At 42.8% G+C, this 16,611-nt stretch overlaps 1 protein-coding gene across 1 annotated transcript in view; it reads right to left on the bottom strand.

Annotated features, from left to right (window-relative positions):
- The window catches only part of MAP4K2 (mitogen-activated protein kinase kinase kinase kinase 2), a 108,204-nt gene that overhangs the window by 85,394 nt on the left and 6,199 nt on the right, over positions 1 to 16,611 (bottom strand). The window contains 4 exon segments of the mRNA XM_030217640.1: positions 309 to 351; positions 444 to 491; positions 1,024 to 1,079; positions 2,384 to 2,448. Coding sequence (XP_030073500.1) covers positions 309 to 351; positions 444 to 491; positions 1,024 to 1,079; positions 2,384 to 2,448 — 212 coding nt within the window.

Genomic DNA, 16,611 nt, shown 5'->3' with positions numbered 1-16,611 from the left:
GCCGTACATGCACCTCAATCCTGCCCTACAGCACCCCTGCAATTCCAGTACAATGATACCATCCACCCACACACAGCTATTTCAAAACCTCTCACCCTTGTTAGTCCAGTAAAGATCCCCCCGCCCACACAAAGGTACCACTCTGCCAATGCACCTCGCAATTGTCCTATACTGACCTGCTTCCCCCACAAAACCCATACACACCTGTACCAATGCACCTCATCTGTGCCCTGCAGTATTCCTTCCCCTCTCCCTCCCAAAATGCTCAGACAGCTGTGCTAGTCCAGCTACAAAAGGAGATAACTGACCCAGCTTCACATCTCCGGAATTTGTCAGTAAGATGTTTGCTCCCTGGAAAACAGAACAGGCACATCAGAGCTCTCCAGAAACAGGAGGACCCTGTCCTCAAGTGATATTGGCATCCCTCATCACTTATCACTTACTTTAATGTCTCGGTGCATTTTTCCTTTGGCATGCAGGTGCTGGAGACCCTGGAAAAAAGATAGAGAATGTTTACCTTCGTCAGCTTAAGAACATAAGAATAGCCATACAGGGTCAGATCAATGGTCCATCTAGCCCAGTATCCTGCTTCCAACAGTGGCCAATCCAGATCACAAGTACCTGGCAGAAACCCAATTAGTAGCAACATTCCATGCTACCAATCCCGGGGCAAGCAGTGGCTTCCCCCAAGTTCATCTCAATAACAGACTATGGACTTTTCCTCTAGGAACTTATCTAAACCTTTTTAAAACCCAGGTATGTTAAGCGCTGTTACATCTTCCGGCAACAAGTTCCAGAGCTTAACTGTTCTTTGAGTGAAAAAATATTTAAAAGTATTTCCACATAATTTCATTGAGTGTCCCCTGGTCTTTGTACTTTTTGAAGAGTGAAAAAGTGATTCACTTTTACCCGTTCTATATCACTCAGGATTTTGTAGACCTCAATCATATCCTCCCCCCCCCCCCCAGCCATCTCTTTTCCACCAGTGCCTCTCGTTGCCCTCTCCTCCCCTCCTTCACGCACCTTTAGTGTCTCTCTGCAGACATATGCGATCTGCTTCTCTCCCAAGGGACCAGTCACTGCAATAAAACAGCACAGTATAAGAAATATCATAGAGTACCTCACAGAACAAGAGACAGCAAGGGAAAGAAACTGGAATACCTCAGGGAACAAGAGGAAGGGAGGGAAAGAGAATGGAATATCTCAGTGAACAAGAGGGGGCTAAATAAGGAGAATGGAGTACCACAGGGAACGAGAGAGAGAGAATGGAGTATCTCAGAAAACGAGAGGGGGCAAGGGAAAAAAATGGACTACCTCAGGAAACAAAAAAAAGAGAATGGAGTACCTCACGACAGCGAGAAACACACACACACACAATGGAGTGCAAATGAGAATGGATAACCTCAAGAGGAGAGGAGACAGAGAGAGAGACACACACACACAATGGAGTACTTCGGGGGGATAGGGGGAGAGAGAGAATGGAGTACCAGAAAGAGAAGGTTGGGGGGAGGGAGAATGTTCTCAGAGAACAAATGTGAGAGAGTGAAAGAGAATGCAGTACATCAACATCAGGAAGTGAGAGAGAAGAGAAAAGGCGGCTGAGGGGTGATATGATAGAAGTCTACAAGATGAGTGGAATGGAGCGGACAGATGTGAAGTGTTTGTTTACATTTTCTACCAATAATAGAACCAGGGGACATAAGATGAAGCTAGAATGTGGTAGATTTAAAACAAATAGGAGAAAGTTTTTCTTTACTCAGCACGTAGTTAGACTCTGGAACTTGTTGCCAGAGACCGTAGTGACAGCAGTTGGCCTTGCTGAGTTTAAAGGGGGTTTGGACAGATTCCTGAAGGAAAAGTCCATTGAGCATTATTAATTTAAATTTTTGTTTTGTTTTTGGGTTTTTGCCAGGTTCTTGAGGCCTGGATTGGCCACTGTCGGAGACAGGATGCTGGGCTTGATGGACCCTTGGTCTTTTCCCAGTATGGCGGTGTACTTATGTAGAGACAGAGAATGGAGTACCTCATGGGAAGTACCTCATGGGAGGGAGGGAGGGAGGGAAGAGAGACAGAAAGAATGAAGTACCTCAGAGAGAGGGGGGAGAATGGAGTACCTCAGGGGTGAAAGAGAACAGAGTACCTCAGGGAACAAGTGTGACAGAGAGGGTGAAAGAGAACGGAGTATCTCAGGGAACAAGAGAGAGGAGGAAAGAGACAGCCTGCAGATGAATAGAATACATCACAAAAGTTTATCTTTGCCATCTGAGATCTAAAGGCTTGAACTGTTATTTTTACAATCATTTTCATTACATTTATTTTATAAAGTAAAGGAAAAATTTGTGAAGCTGCAAGGAAAGATCTGACGGCGCACAGCACTGCTCACTCTGGTATATCTCCTGCAGGGATCCTCCACCACAGAACTCCATGCAAATCCACAGCCGGTTGTTCCTGTAGCAGGAAATGAAAAAGAACTTCAGATCCATCTTAATGGACAGGGGCCAAGCATCATGCAATTCACTCTGGTCTTGTGCGTAAAATTCAGGGTTTGATGATTACCCCTTCCTAAACGCAGGTAAAATCATGCTCGCTGCTCACATCAAGCACGCTCTCACCCTTGTACGAAAAGGAGTGGGGACAGGTTAGGAGAGGCAGAGTATTTGTAGAAATCACATAAACAAGCTCTGTGCCTGCACTCTGCACCTGCTTCAATGCAAGGGCCAAAATGCATGGATACTTCAGCTTAGAGAAAAGATGGCTGAGGGGAGATATGATAGAGGTCTATAAAATAATGAGTGGAGTGGAAAGGGTAGATGTGAAGCATCTGTTTACTCTTTTTAAAAACACTTGAACTAGGGGGCATTTGATGAAGCTACAAAGTAGTAAATTTAAAACGATTCAGAGAAAAGTTTTCTTCACTTAATGTGTAATTAAACTCTGGAATTCGTTGCCAGAGAATGTGGTAAAGGCGGTTAGCTTAGCGGGATTTTAAAAAGGTTTGGACGGCTTCCTAAAGGAAAAAGTCCATAGACCATTATTAAAATGGACTTGGGGAAACGCCACTGCTTATATCTGGGATAAGCAGCATAAAATGTTCTGTACTTTTTGGGATCTTGCCAGGTACTTGTGACCTGGATTGGCCACTGTTGGAAACAAGATGCTGGGCTTGATGGACCTTTGGTCTGTCCCAGTATGGCAATACTTATGTACTATGCACCCATGCTGTGCTGGAAATTTCCAAAAAGAAATTTTGGACTGGAAACGAGCTTGTGCTCCCACTGAGGAAACTCCTCGTTGACCTTCCTGTGAAAAGAACCTGTTAAGCAGTATAGATAAGATAGACAGGATGCTTCTAGGGATAAATGTGACAAAAACAAATTTCAGTGTTTTGGGATGACCATAACAGAAAATGGAACATCAGGAAGATCAATACAAAATGCTAAACATGATTCCTAGAATAGTGAACGCTTTGCTGTCAGAGGGATTATTCAAGGCCCTTTAAAGCAAACTCTCCTAGGACCATTATCTTAAAAAGGTCTTGTTTACCATGCATCAATGTGGGTGGAGGTGGAAGGTGTACTGTCCAAGAGCGGTTATGGTAGCTGGCGCTTTCCTTCATATCTTTATGGGAATAATAATTTCACAAATATCTGTTGATTAGATGGGATACATATTGGATACGTAACCAGCAACACCTTGATAACTCAATCTTTTTCTGGGAAACAGCTAAGGTGTGCTGCAAGGGGATATTACAGCCACCCTCTGGACTGACTCCATCCTGTTTATATCTTTCCGTAGGTGCGGTCTCCAGAACTGCACACAGTACTCTAAATGGGGCCTCACCAGAGACTTATACAAGGGCACTATCACCTCTTTTTTCCTGCCAGTCATCCCTCTCTTAATGCACCCAAGCATCCTTCTGGCTTTGATTGTCGCTTTTTCTACCTGTTTGGAAGCTTTAAGGTCATCAGACACAAATCTACCCCCTCTCTTCCTTCGTACACAGAAGCACTTCACCCCCTATGAAGAGATTCACCCAAAGCGGTGTACAGCAGGCGTAACTTCATGAGTTAACTTGGACAATCTTGATGTCTTAACACCCCCCCCCCCCCCTTAATAACTGTATAAGTTTTGCCTTCACCATCTTATTGAAGGACAAAAAATGTATCCACTTACTATATGCTGAGGTATTCTGGAAGCACAAGGAGAAATTAGATCTTAGTTAGTAGCGATCTTCAGTCCACTATCTAGGTAACTGTCCTAATTTTATCTGGGTAATTATCTAGATACTGGGTTGAATATCACCAACACCGAGATAAAAGCCGCGCCGGCTTCATACCCGGATATTAAGTGCCAATATCTGGGTGTGGCCCAGTGCTGAATATCCAGATGTAAAACGCCCACAGCAACCAGTGTTTACAAAACTGCTGACCACTACCCCTCTGCGATCAGTGCCAAACAGTCTATCATCAAGGAAAATCACAACAATGGACATGAGACATCTAAGAATGACAGGAAAGGCCTCAGAAATGAAGAGATTTAACAGAGAATATATTCCTTGAAATTTTGTTTTCTTTAAGAAAAAAACATTAAGAACAGCACATAATAACATGAACTTGTTCCATCATTGATATGCAAAAAAGAAGGGAAGTAGGAGAGGTAAAGGGCTCATAAGAGGGAGAAAGGGGATGCAGAGGATATAATATATGCAACTATTGCTTACTAATTGAAATTGTGAGAATGAGACAAGTAAGTGTAGACTATAAAATTTTTAAGTATGTCTCCAGTGGCAACCAGACGGAGTCTTTTTCCAGTGATACCAGTGATTTTAGATGCCATGATTTCCAATTTATGATAATATAGAATGCCACCAAAAGTGAGGGTTAAGTAACATTACATCTTTCCAGTTTGTCAAAATGAGTCTCTAGAATATTGTAATCAAGATGTCCACAAGTCTTCTGTGATGAACAGGAAGTCTGATCGTAATGGCGGCTGATTTGAAGATAGCTTTTGGAGCGGACACTGAGACGGTAACATTAAAGCTATCTTTGATGGTGTTCGAAACTGACGACATGCAATCTGGTGGAATGTCTTGATATTTGAACACAGAATCACAGAATATAGTAGTAGTAATATATTCAACAACTATGAATCACAAAAACAAGTCTACAAAATCCCGAGTGGTGTAGAACGAGTAGAAGTAAATCGATTTTTTACTCGTTCCAAAAGTAGAAAGACTAGGGGGACATTCGACAAAGTTACATGGAAATACTTTTAAAACAAATAGGAGGAAATATTTTTTCACTCAACAAATAGTTAAGCTCTGGAACTCTTTACCGGAGGAAGTGGTAACAGCGGTTAGCGTATCTGGGTTTAAAAAAGGTTTGGACAAATTCCTGGAGGAAAAGTCCATAGTCTGTTATTGAGACAGACATGGGAAGCAACTGTTTGCCCTGGGTTTTGTAGTATGGAGTGTTGCCATGATTTGGGTTTCTGCCAGGTACTTGTGACCTGGCTTGGCCACTGTTTGGAAAACAGGATACTGGGCTAGATGGTCCATTGGTCTGACCCAGTATGGCTACTCTTATGTTCTTATATTGTTTGCCTACCAAAAATACTTATTTTTATAGAGCTAATAAACCACATTCCGTAACCGGTGCCAAGTTAGGCATTGTTTTATTATGATCCATGCTAAGATGGTATTCTGTAAAGGGCACTCCGCGCAGAGCACCATTTACAGAGTAGTTGCTTGCAGTGCTTTCCGTACCTAACTTTCGGCGCAAGGACTTACACCTGCCAAAATCTGGCGTAAATGCTTGTGTTCTCACAGTGTTTGTGAAGTAGAACTGTGAAGAATTGACACTGTGAAAGTTGGAATCCTGTGTTACGGGTTTCTTGATAAAGCGAGCAGCAAAACATGGTCCATGATGGGACCATGGAAGACTATTGCAAATATTAAGCTGATTGAGATAGGATTATTAAAGAAGAATTTTTCATATTTAAAGAAGACTTGGTGAATTTTTCGTATTGTAGAAGTGTTATAGCCAGCCCTGGTTTTGGGCGCGAACTTATCACATGCATGGTTTTGAAATCATGCCTTTTAAAAATATTTTTGTATGAAGAGGTTTACTTAGGTTTTTTTTGAGTCTTTAGTATTCACATGGGTTTTTAAAATATATTTTTGATTGTCATTTTTCCTGAATGGAGTTTTTGTTTTTCCCTCTTTTTGTTTTGCGCCCAAATGATGGCAGTGGGGCGTGCAAATCCAAGTATTCTAGAACATCGCACCGAGGGGTCCTTTTACCAAACTGCGGTAAAAAGGGCCCTGTGCCGTTTTTGCCACTCGCTGCGGCCCTTTTTACAGCTGCAGGTAAAAAGGCCAAAAGATTTCACTTACAGCATGGCCATGCGGGAGGGAACCCTTAACACCATTTATTGAGGTGGCTTTAAGGGCTCATAATCTAAACTGGCGGTAACTGGGTAGCATGTGGCACTGCCTGATTACCACCGCACTAGAAAATATAAGTACACTAGGAAAAAATGCCCGTTTCTGAGCGGAATGAAACGGGCGCTAGCAAGGGGCCCCCTCCCTCCGTCCCTCGAAGCTACTTGCCTTGTTCGCCCTCCCTCCGTCCCTCGAAGCTACTTGCCTTGTTCGCCCTCCCTCCGTCCCTCGAAGCTACTTGCTGCCTTGTTCGCTGTGGGCCGTTTCGGCCCTCGAGTGTCAATAGCTCCGCCCTCGACGTCATGACGTTTTGACGTGTCATGACGTTTTGACGCGAGGGCGGTGCAGACACTCCAGGGCACACCGGATATCTCGGGCGCCTTAACTTCCGTGGAGGCTTCAGAACGTTGGGGTTGCCTTTTATATATATAGATAAGTATTGCCATACTGGGACAGACCGAAGGTCCATCAAGCCCAGCATCCTGTTTCCAACAGTGGCCAATCCAGGTCACAAGTACCTGGAAAGATCCCAAAACAGTACAATACATTTTATGCTGCTTATCCTAGAAATAAGCAGTGAATTTTCCCCCAAGTCCACTGTAATAATGATCTATGGACTTTTCCTTTAGGGAGCAAGCCAAACCTTTTTTTTAAACCCCGCTAAGCTAATTGCTTTTACTACATTCTCTGGCAACGAATTCCAGAGCTATTTTCTGTGCCATGGCAAATGGTGCATGCTGGGGTGAAACTACCACCAGTGCCCGCATTGAGCTGGTGGTAGTTCCAGATTAGCGTGCGGGCTTACCGCCCCTCTGTAAAAGGGCCCCCTAATTTCTGGGAACGCCCCATCCCCACAGCCCCTTTTGAGTTGCAAGCTATAAAATGTAGGCACGTGTGTTACTGAATAGGGTGTAGTGAAGATGCATGCAAAACTCCTAATTAGTGCCAAGTACAAGAGCCCCGGCATTCTCAATGGCTGACCCTTTGTTGTGGATTGTGTTACCAGGGCAATTGCAGCTCTGTGCAAATAAAACCCACTTTTTTGTGCAAACCTTTTGGTAAGATTCAGAGGATCTGAGTGAGGAATAAGGCACAATAGTCAGTTATCGGATAGAGGCAGACTATGAAGGATATCCTGTCAGTACAATTAAAGAAAGTATTACTTTCAAAATCTGCACACTGGTCCACAAAATTATCTATGGCGATGCCCCAGGATATATGACTGACCTCATAGACCTGCCAATCAGAAACTCAACCAGATCATCACGAACATACCTAAACCTTCACTACCCTAGCTGTAAAGGACTCAAGTACAAATCAATTTATGGATCCAACTTCTCCTATATAAGCACACAACTCTGGAATGCACTACCAAAAACCGTAAAAACAACGTATGACCATCTTAACTTCCGGAAATCTCTAAAGACCAACCTGTTCGCAAAGGCATACACTACTGACCCAACTTAACTGCCTGAACCAAGCAACACAATGAAGCCAAAACTGGTACTGAACACGATGAACACTATATAACTCTTCTCTGCGATTCCCTAATGTGTCTGTAACACATTTATCTTATTGACAATAATATCACTCTGTATTTGTTTCATCACCAGAGGTGGCTAACGCCTCACGGTACTATGTAAGCCACATTGAGCCTGCAAATAGGTGGGAAAATGTGGGGTACAAATGTAACAATAAATAATGTATTTGTATATGAATGCTTTATTATGTATGTATTTGTGTAATCCGCTCAGATATAAGCAGGTTAGAAATAAAAAATAATAATAAACGTGTGCTGAGTTCCAATAATAGATTGTTAATGCTGAATTGACTAATTAGCATATGCATGCATCTGGGGGACAGAGCACATTATAGTAGTGAAAAAAATGTTTAGATACTAATGTCCCAGCACCAAAGAGCCTGCAATCTTATGGGTCCTTTTAATAATGTTCGCTGAAAAATAGCCTGCGCGTGTTTTGACCGCGCACAGAATCATTTTTCAGCACACCTGTAAAAAATGCCCTTTGGTTTTTTGGGGGGCCAAAAATGGACGTGCGGCAAAATGAAAATTAGCTTGAATCCATTTTGGGTCTGAGATCTTACCACCAGCCATTGACTTAATGGTAAGGTCTCACACGTTAACCAGGCGGTAACGATCAATGTGCATTCAAATGCCGATTATCGCCCGCACACCAGAAAATAAAAATATTTTCTGATGCATGTTAAAAATGAAATTACCGCCTGAGCCACGCGGTAGTCGGGTGGTAACTCAGAATTGATGCGCATAGGCGATTACGTGGCTTGGTAAAAGGGCCCCTGTGTGACTACCTGAGGCCAGCAAAAACTCCTTTTACCTTGCTGCACCTTATGCCTGGAATAGACTTCCTGTGCCGGTATGTCAAGCTCCATCTCTGGTCGTCTTCAAATCTAAGCTAAAAGCCCACCTTTTTGATGCTGCTTTTAACTCCTAACTCTTGTTCACTTGTTCAGAACCCTTATTTTATCATCCTCACCTTAATATTCCCTTATCTCTTGTTTGTCCTGTTTGTCTGTCCTAATTAGATTGTAAGCTGTGTCGAGCAGGGACTGTCTCTTCATGTTCAAGTGTACAGCGCTGCGTACGTCTAGTAGCGCTATAGAAATGATAAGTAGTAGTATCTAATCAGACTCACCAACTATGTAAACAAGTCCTTTGATAGTCTGAAAAAATGTGAGTGATTTCTCCTAAATATCAACCATATACAGTGGTGGAAATAAGTATTTGATCCCTTGCTGAATTTGTAAGTTTGCCCACTGACAAAGACATGAGCAGCCCATAATTGAAGGGTAGGTTATTGGTAACAGTGAGAGATAGCACATCACAAATTAAATCCGGAAAATCACATTGTGGAAAGTATATGAATTTATTTGCATTCTGCAGAGGGAAATAAGTATTTGATCCCCCACCAACCAGTAAGAGATCTGGCCCCTACAGACCAGGTAGATGCTCCAAATCAACTCGTTACCTGCATGACAGACAGCTGTCGGCAATGGTCACCTGTATGAAAGACACCTGTCCACAGACTCAGTGAATCAGTCAGACTCTAACCTCTACAAAATGGCCAAGAGCAAGGAGCTGTCTAAGGATGTCAGGGACAAGATCATACACCTGCACAAGGCTGGAATGGGCTACAAAACCATCAGTAAGACGCTGGGCGAGAAGGAGACAACTGTTGGTGCCATAGTAAGAAAATGGAAGAAGTACAAAATGACTGTCAATCGACAAAGATCTGGGGCTCCACGCAAAATCTCACCTCGTGGGGTATCCTTGATCATGAGGAAGGTTAGAAATCAGCCTACAACTACAAGGGGGGAACTTGTCAATGATCTCAAGGCAGCTGGGACCACTGTCACCACGAAAACCATTGGTAACACATTACGACATAACGGATTGCAATCCTGCAGTGCCCGCAAGGTCCCCCTGCTCCGGAAGGCACATGTGACGGCCCGTCTGAAGTTTGCCAGTGAACACCTGGATGATGCCGAGAGTGATTGGGAGAAGGTGCTGTGGTCAGATGAGACAAAAATTGAGCTCTTTGGCATGAACTCAACTCGCCGTGTTTGGAGGAAGAGAAATGCTGCCTATGACCCAAAGAACACCGTCCCCACTGTCAAGCATGGAGGTGGAAATGTTATGTTTTGGGGGTGTTTCTCTGCTAAGGGCACAGGACTACTTCACCGCATCAATGGGAGAATGGATGGGGCCATGTACCGTACAATTCTGAGTGACAACCTCCTTCCCTCCGCCAGGGCCTTAAAAATGGGTCGTGGCTGGGTCTTCCAGCACGACAATGACCCAAAACATACAGCCAAGGCAACAAAGGAGTGGCTCAGGAAGAAGCACATTAGGGTCATGGAGTGGCCTAGCCAGTCACCAGACCTTAATCCCATTGAAAACTTATGGAGGGAGCTGAAGCTGCGAGTTGCCAAGCGACAGCCCAGAACTCTTAATGATTTAGAGATGATCTGCAAAGAGGAGTGGACCAAAATTCCTCCTGACATGTGTGCAAACCTCATCATCAACTACAGAAGACGTCTGACCGCTGTGCTTGCCAACAAGGGTTTTGCCACCAAGTATTAGGTCTTGTTTGCCAGAGGGATTAAATACTTATTTCCCTCTGCAGAATGCAAATAAATTCATATACTTTCCACAATGTGATTTTCCGGATTTAATTTGTGATGTGCTCTCTCTCACTGTTACCAATAACCTACCCTTCAATTATGGGCTGCTCATGTCTTTGTCAGTGGGCAAACTTACAAAATCAGCAAGGGATCAAATACTTATTTCCACCACTGTATTAGAATACATGATCTAATAACATATATATAACAGCTTAATTTTGAGTCAAGTGTTTTTCAATATTATTAAGATTCAACGTATGTTCAGAGCTCAATGGTAACTGTAATTTTAATTGAAGTAACTTGACCAACAAATGAAAAAGGAGTCACAGTATAGCAACTGTAGAAATTGGCTTGCAAAAATGGTCATGAACAATATGCATGTGACTACTGAGATCTTTCCCACCTAATATAAAGTTGGTATTTGGGAGAAACCACTCACATTTTTCAGACTGTATTGAAGGACTTGCTTACCTGAGCCAATGATGGAAGCAAGAATTGAACCCTGGCCTCCCTGGTTCCCCCTTTGTTACTTTCTCTCACCTTATACCAGTTACTCTCATGAACAAATTTAAACAAATGACTGCAACTGGTAAGAACATACTACTGCTTCAATTCGACATGTCTAGCGCCTTCGATATGGTGGATCATGGAATACTGTTACATATCCTCGAATATTTTGGAATCGGAGGAAATGTTCTCAATTGGTTCAAGGGATTCCTAACCACATGGTCATACCAAGTGACATCTAATTTGACAACATCAGCTACATGGATACCCGAATGTGGAGTTCCACAAGGATCCCCCTTCTCACCGACTTTATTCAACTTAATGATGATACCCTTGGCAAAACTACTATCAAACCAAAACCTTAACCCATACATATACGCAGATGATGTAACAATCTACATTCCATTTAAACAAGATCTAAAGGAAATTTCCAATGACATCAACCAAAGCCTACACATCATGCACACATGGGCGGACGCATTCAAGTTGAAACTCAATGCAGAAAAAACCCAATGCCTAATACTTGTTAATATGGATTGGAGCTTGAGTATCCACCGGAATGGTGGTAAGCCAGGTTACAGGACTTAGGTCAGCAAAGGAGCCTTGACTAGGCCTGATAACCCACTAATGGCATAACAGTTGAGAACCTGCAAACGCAGGGCTATATGATGAAGTCTTAATAAAACCTGAAACAAATTACAAATTGAATATAGCATATATGATGATAGAATAATAGATAAAAATGGTTTGTAAAATCTAGCTTGTATTTCTAGAACATGGCACACAGGTCATAAGATTATATAAAAATAGATTGTGAAACTGGATGTTTCTATAAAAGATAAAGACAAGATGTTCAGGGTGACGGAAAAGATGCGAGGTTTTGAAATAGCAAAAGCAAGAGATGTTTACCGGAAAAGACAGTTGGGTACAGATGGACACCTGGCCGGAAAAGAAATGTTTCAAAATAACTAGAACAGGAAAGAAGTTGGTACAAGATGGTACAAAGAGTACAAATGAACATCTGCCGGAAAAGGGAAAAAAATTGGTACAGAGATATTGGCCAATAAGATGAAAAAAAAAAAATAGGTACTGCCATAAGCTTCTATTGAGATCTGTGCCTATAAAGGAGCTAACATTCAGACAGGAAAGTTAGAAGCTTCTTCAACACTTGACCGACAGCAGAGCTCTGTGCATTTGAACCTAGATGTATGTATTAAACTGAAGACTTTATCTTGGTAAGAATAAACAGAATCTTATTCCTGATAATTATCTTTGTCTTTATTCCTGCATACTGTATTATATGTGCTCTTTCCTTATTATCTGCTATACACAAATAAGCCACACTCACTGAACCACAAAGAGTAGATTAAAAACATATATATATGTGGGAACATAAATGACCCAGGATACACCTAGATCCAGAAAGCCAGAAAGCAGTGGTTATGGGAATTAGTTTCGTATTGTGGCTGCTAATGCCTCCCCAGAACAGACCCCCCTGGGATTGGAGGGAAACTGTAAAGAACCTTTTGGATGAACTTAAGATGTTTAGTCCTCCATGTGGAAGAGCCCAGAAGGGGTCTAAAAGAGGGCCATTTAAACAGTGGTGACCGCCGATCGCTGACCGTTCTCGCTGCCCTTCTTGTCCGCCATTTGAACGCAAGAGGGGATACTTTATCTGTGCGTTCAATGTTTTCTTTCTGTCACTTTATTTTCCTCTTTTTCTCTCATATTTCCCTCGATCTCTATGAAGCCCCTTACTTTTGTACTTTTTTTCCTTTTTCCTTTTTCTCTTCCCTCTTCTTCTCTCTCCTTCTGCCTCTCACGGACATTGCCCACTTGAGGGGTATTGGGCACTATTATTCTGTCCGTTCTTTTTCTCACCCCTACCTTAAATACTCTTCTATTTTTCTGCCTTCTTACTTTGTTCCCTGAATGTCTTATTGTCCTGCGCTGGACTAACACATCTGTTTCTTTGTCCTTTTGTGATTCTGTCCATCTGATAACTGTCCTTATATTTCTTCACCTATATTCTATCCCTTTTTGAGTGCTTGCTGTATGGAAGAATATGACTGCCATCTCGGTTCTAGGCTGGGAGACCACGCCTAGCAGATGGTGACTGTTTTTTCCTTATTTCACCACGATTGTCATTAGCGGTCTTATGCTGGCTATTCTTAGCCTAACGCCTTGACATTTCGTGTCTTAAGTCTCTGTCCTCCCTTTGTCTTTTTAGGCTAATCGTTGTATGTTTTAGTTGATCCCATGTGTTCCTACTTTTGTCTGAACTCCTCTTCCCTACAGTTCCCTGAAATCCTATATCTCTCCTTTGAAATTATTCCGGTGTCTGTGTTCTCTGCCCTATGTTTTAAATCTGACAACTTGGAGGAGAACCACATCTCTTCCTGTCGAAGGAAAACCACTCTTGATGCAGCCTAGTGTTTCACCTCGCAATACAACACGAACAAATTCACCACCATTGACACACCAAAACTGAATCTTCCAATTTCGGACATCCTAAAAATTCTAGGAGTGACCATTGATCGACACCTAACACTTGAGAGTCATGCGAAAAACACAACCAAGAAGATGTTCCATTCAATGTGGAAACTAAAAAGAGTAAGACCTTTCTTCCCAAGAACCGTCTTCTGCAATCTGGTACAATCAATGGTACTCAGTCATCTAGATTACTGCAATGCACTCTACGCTGGCTGCATATAATCAAGAAACTTCAGACAGCTCAGAACACTGCAGCTAGATTCATATTCGGAAAAACAAAATGCGAAAGCACCAAACCCCTACGAGAAAAACTGCACTGGCTCCCACTCAAAGAACGAATCACGTTCAAAATTTGCACCCTAGTCCACAAAATTATTCACGGAGATGCACCAGCCTACATGTCTGACCTGATAGACCTACCACCTAGGAATGCTAAAAAATCATCCCATACATTCCTTAATCTTCACTTCCCAAATTGTAAAGGTCTTAAGTACAAACTAACGCATGCGTCAACCTTTTCCTACCTGAGCACACAATTATGTAAGCCGCATTGAGCCTGCCATGAGTGGGAAAGCGCGGGGTACAAATGTAACAAAAAAAATAAAAATAAAAATAAAAACAAATTCTGGAATGCGTTACCGCAAAACCTAAAAACAACCTATGAACAAGCCAACTTCCGAAGTCTACTGAAGACTCATCTCTTCAACAAGGCATACAACACTGATCAACAAATATGAATTTATGTACACACAGCCAGAATTGCCCCTACAATATTTGCTGCCAAACTACTATCGTGTCCTTCATTATCATGTTACCCAAGATCTTCTACCATTATCAAATGTACAATTTCTTTATAATTCTCATATATTTCTTAAATTTCTATTACTACGTTTGATTGTTAAATAATACCATGTTCTATCATTATCATGTTACCCAAAATTCTTCTGTTATTACTAAATGTATACTTTCTCATGTACTCTCATTATTCATGATGTATTGTAAGCCACTTTGAGCCTGCAAAAAGGTGGGAAAATGTGGGATACAAATGCAACAAATAAATAAATGAAGGCTCTGGATAAAGCTGCCCCCAAAGAGCTTACAGACAATCAAACATATAAACGGCGAGTGACCGTACTCACTCGCAAATGCGTAGTAGAGACTTCCCTGTCTGTCCCGCCCCCGCATCAATACGTGATGACAGGTGGGGGGGGGGGGGGGCGGGACAGAGAGGGAAACTGTGTGAAGGGGAGGGAACCGCCGAGGTCGCCACAGCTACCCCACCCCCCGAGGTTGCCACCACTGGTACCCCCCTGGAGTCGCCGCTGCTGCCGCCACCCCTCCACCGGGCCGTCTCTTCGCTATTCAACTTACATGTCCGCAGCAGGCAGATCAGCTGAGCTGCCGTTGGCCTTCCTTCCCTGCCTGTGTCCCGCCCTCGCTGACGTTATGTCACACGAGGGCGGGACACAGAGAAGGAAGGCCGACGGGAGCTCAGCTGATCTCTGCCTGCTGCAGAGATGTAACTTGAATAGCGAAGAGACGGGCCGGGTGGAGGGGCGACGGGGGCAGCGAACTTGGGGGGAAGGGGGGGCGGTGAACTTGGGGGGGGGGGGCGGCGACCCACCAGCCCGTTTTAACGGGCTCAACGGTTAGTATGTCTTTATAAAATACTAGTGACAAAATAGATGGAAGACTAGAGGGAGACCACATCAGAGTAGATAGCATCAAAAATATATTGACCCATCGTGAAACAGACATTGTCGAGGAATCAAGAGTTTACAACTGCCCTCTGTGCTTGCCTTAGTTATTTTTCTAGTCCCTGGGTGTCCTTCTCACACCCCATGCTTCAGGGCATACTTTGTGCTCCTCCCAGGCTGCCCTAGCCCTGCCACCTCCCTCTTGCCTTTAGAAGAATAGCCAAGGGTCCATCTAGCCCAGTATCCTGCTTCCAACAGTGGCCAATCCAGAAACCCAAATACTAGCTATATTCCTGCAAAACCTCATTGTTACCAGGGACCACAATTATGAAACTCCCTCCCCATCAATATTCGTACTAAACCCTCCTTTAAAAAATTCAAAGGTTTACTGAAGACTTGGTTATTTCAACAGACATATAGTTAGTTTTCCCTCCCACTTTCGCCAAGATCTTCCCCATCCCCTCTTACTAACATTCCATTTATAAGAACGTAAGCGGTGTCAAACTGGGACAGACCAAAGGTCCATCAAGCTCAGTATCCTGTTTGCAACAGTGGCCAATCCAAGTCACAAGTACATGGCAAAATCTCAAAAACAGTACAATACATTTTATGCTGCTTATCCTAGAAATTAGCAGTGGATTTTCACAAGTCCATCTTAATAACGGCTTATGGAGTTTTTTTTTAGGAAGATATCCAAACCTTTTTTAAACCCAACTAACTGCTTTTACCACATTCTACAGCAACAAATTCCAGAGTTTAATTACACACTGAGTGAAGAAATATTTTCTCCGATTCGTTTTAACTTTACTACTTTGTAGCTTCATCACATGCCCCCTAATCCTAGTATTTTTGGAAAGCGTAAACACACGCTTCACATCTACCCGTTAAACTCCACTCATTATTTTATAGACCTCTATCATATCTCCCCTCAGCTGTCTCTTCTTCAAGCTGAAGAGCCCTAGACACTTCAGCCTTTCCTTATAGGGAAGTCGTCCCATCCCCTTTATCATTTTCTTCGCCCTTCTCTGTACCTTTTCTAATTCCACTATATTTGTTTTTGAGATGTGGCGACCAGAATTGAACACAATATTCGAGATGTGGTCGCATCATGGACCGATACAAAAGTATTATAACGTACTCACTTCTGTTTCCCATTCCTTTCCTAATAATACCTAACATTCTATCTGCTTTCTTCAATGACATCTAGATCTTTTTCCTGATCAGTGACTCCTAATGTGGAACCTTGCATTATGTAGCTATAGTTCAGGTTCCTCTTTCCCACATGCATCACTTTAAACTTGCTCACATTAA

The sequence above is a fragment of the Microcaecilia unicolor genome, chromosome 11, assembly GCF_901765095.1.
Source record: "Microcaecilia unicolor chromosome 11, aMicUni1.1, whole genome shotgun sequence".
Lineage (NCBI taxonomy): Eukaryota > Metazoa > Chordata > Amphibia > Gymnophiona > Siphonopidae > Microcaecilia > Microcaecilia unicolor.
This window is presented reverse-complemented; position numbering and strand designations above follow the sequence as displayed.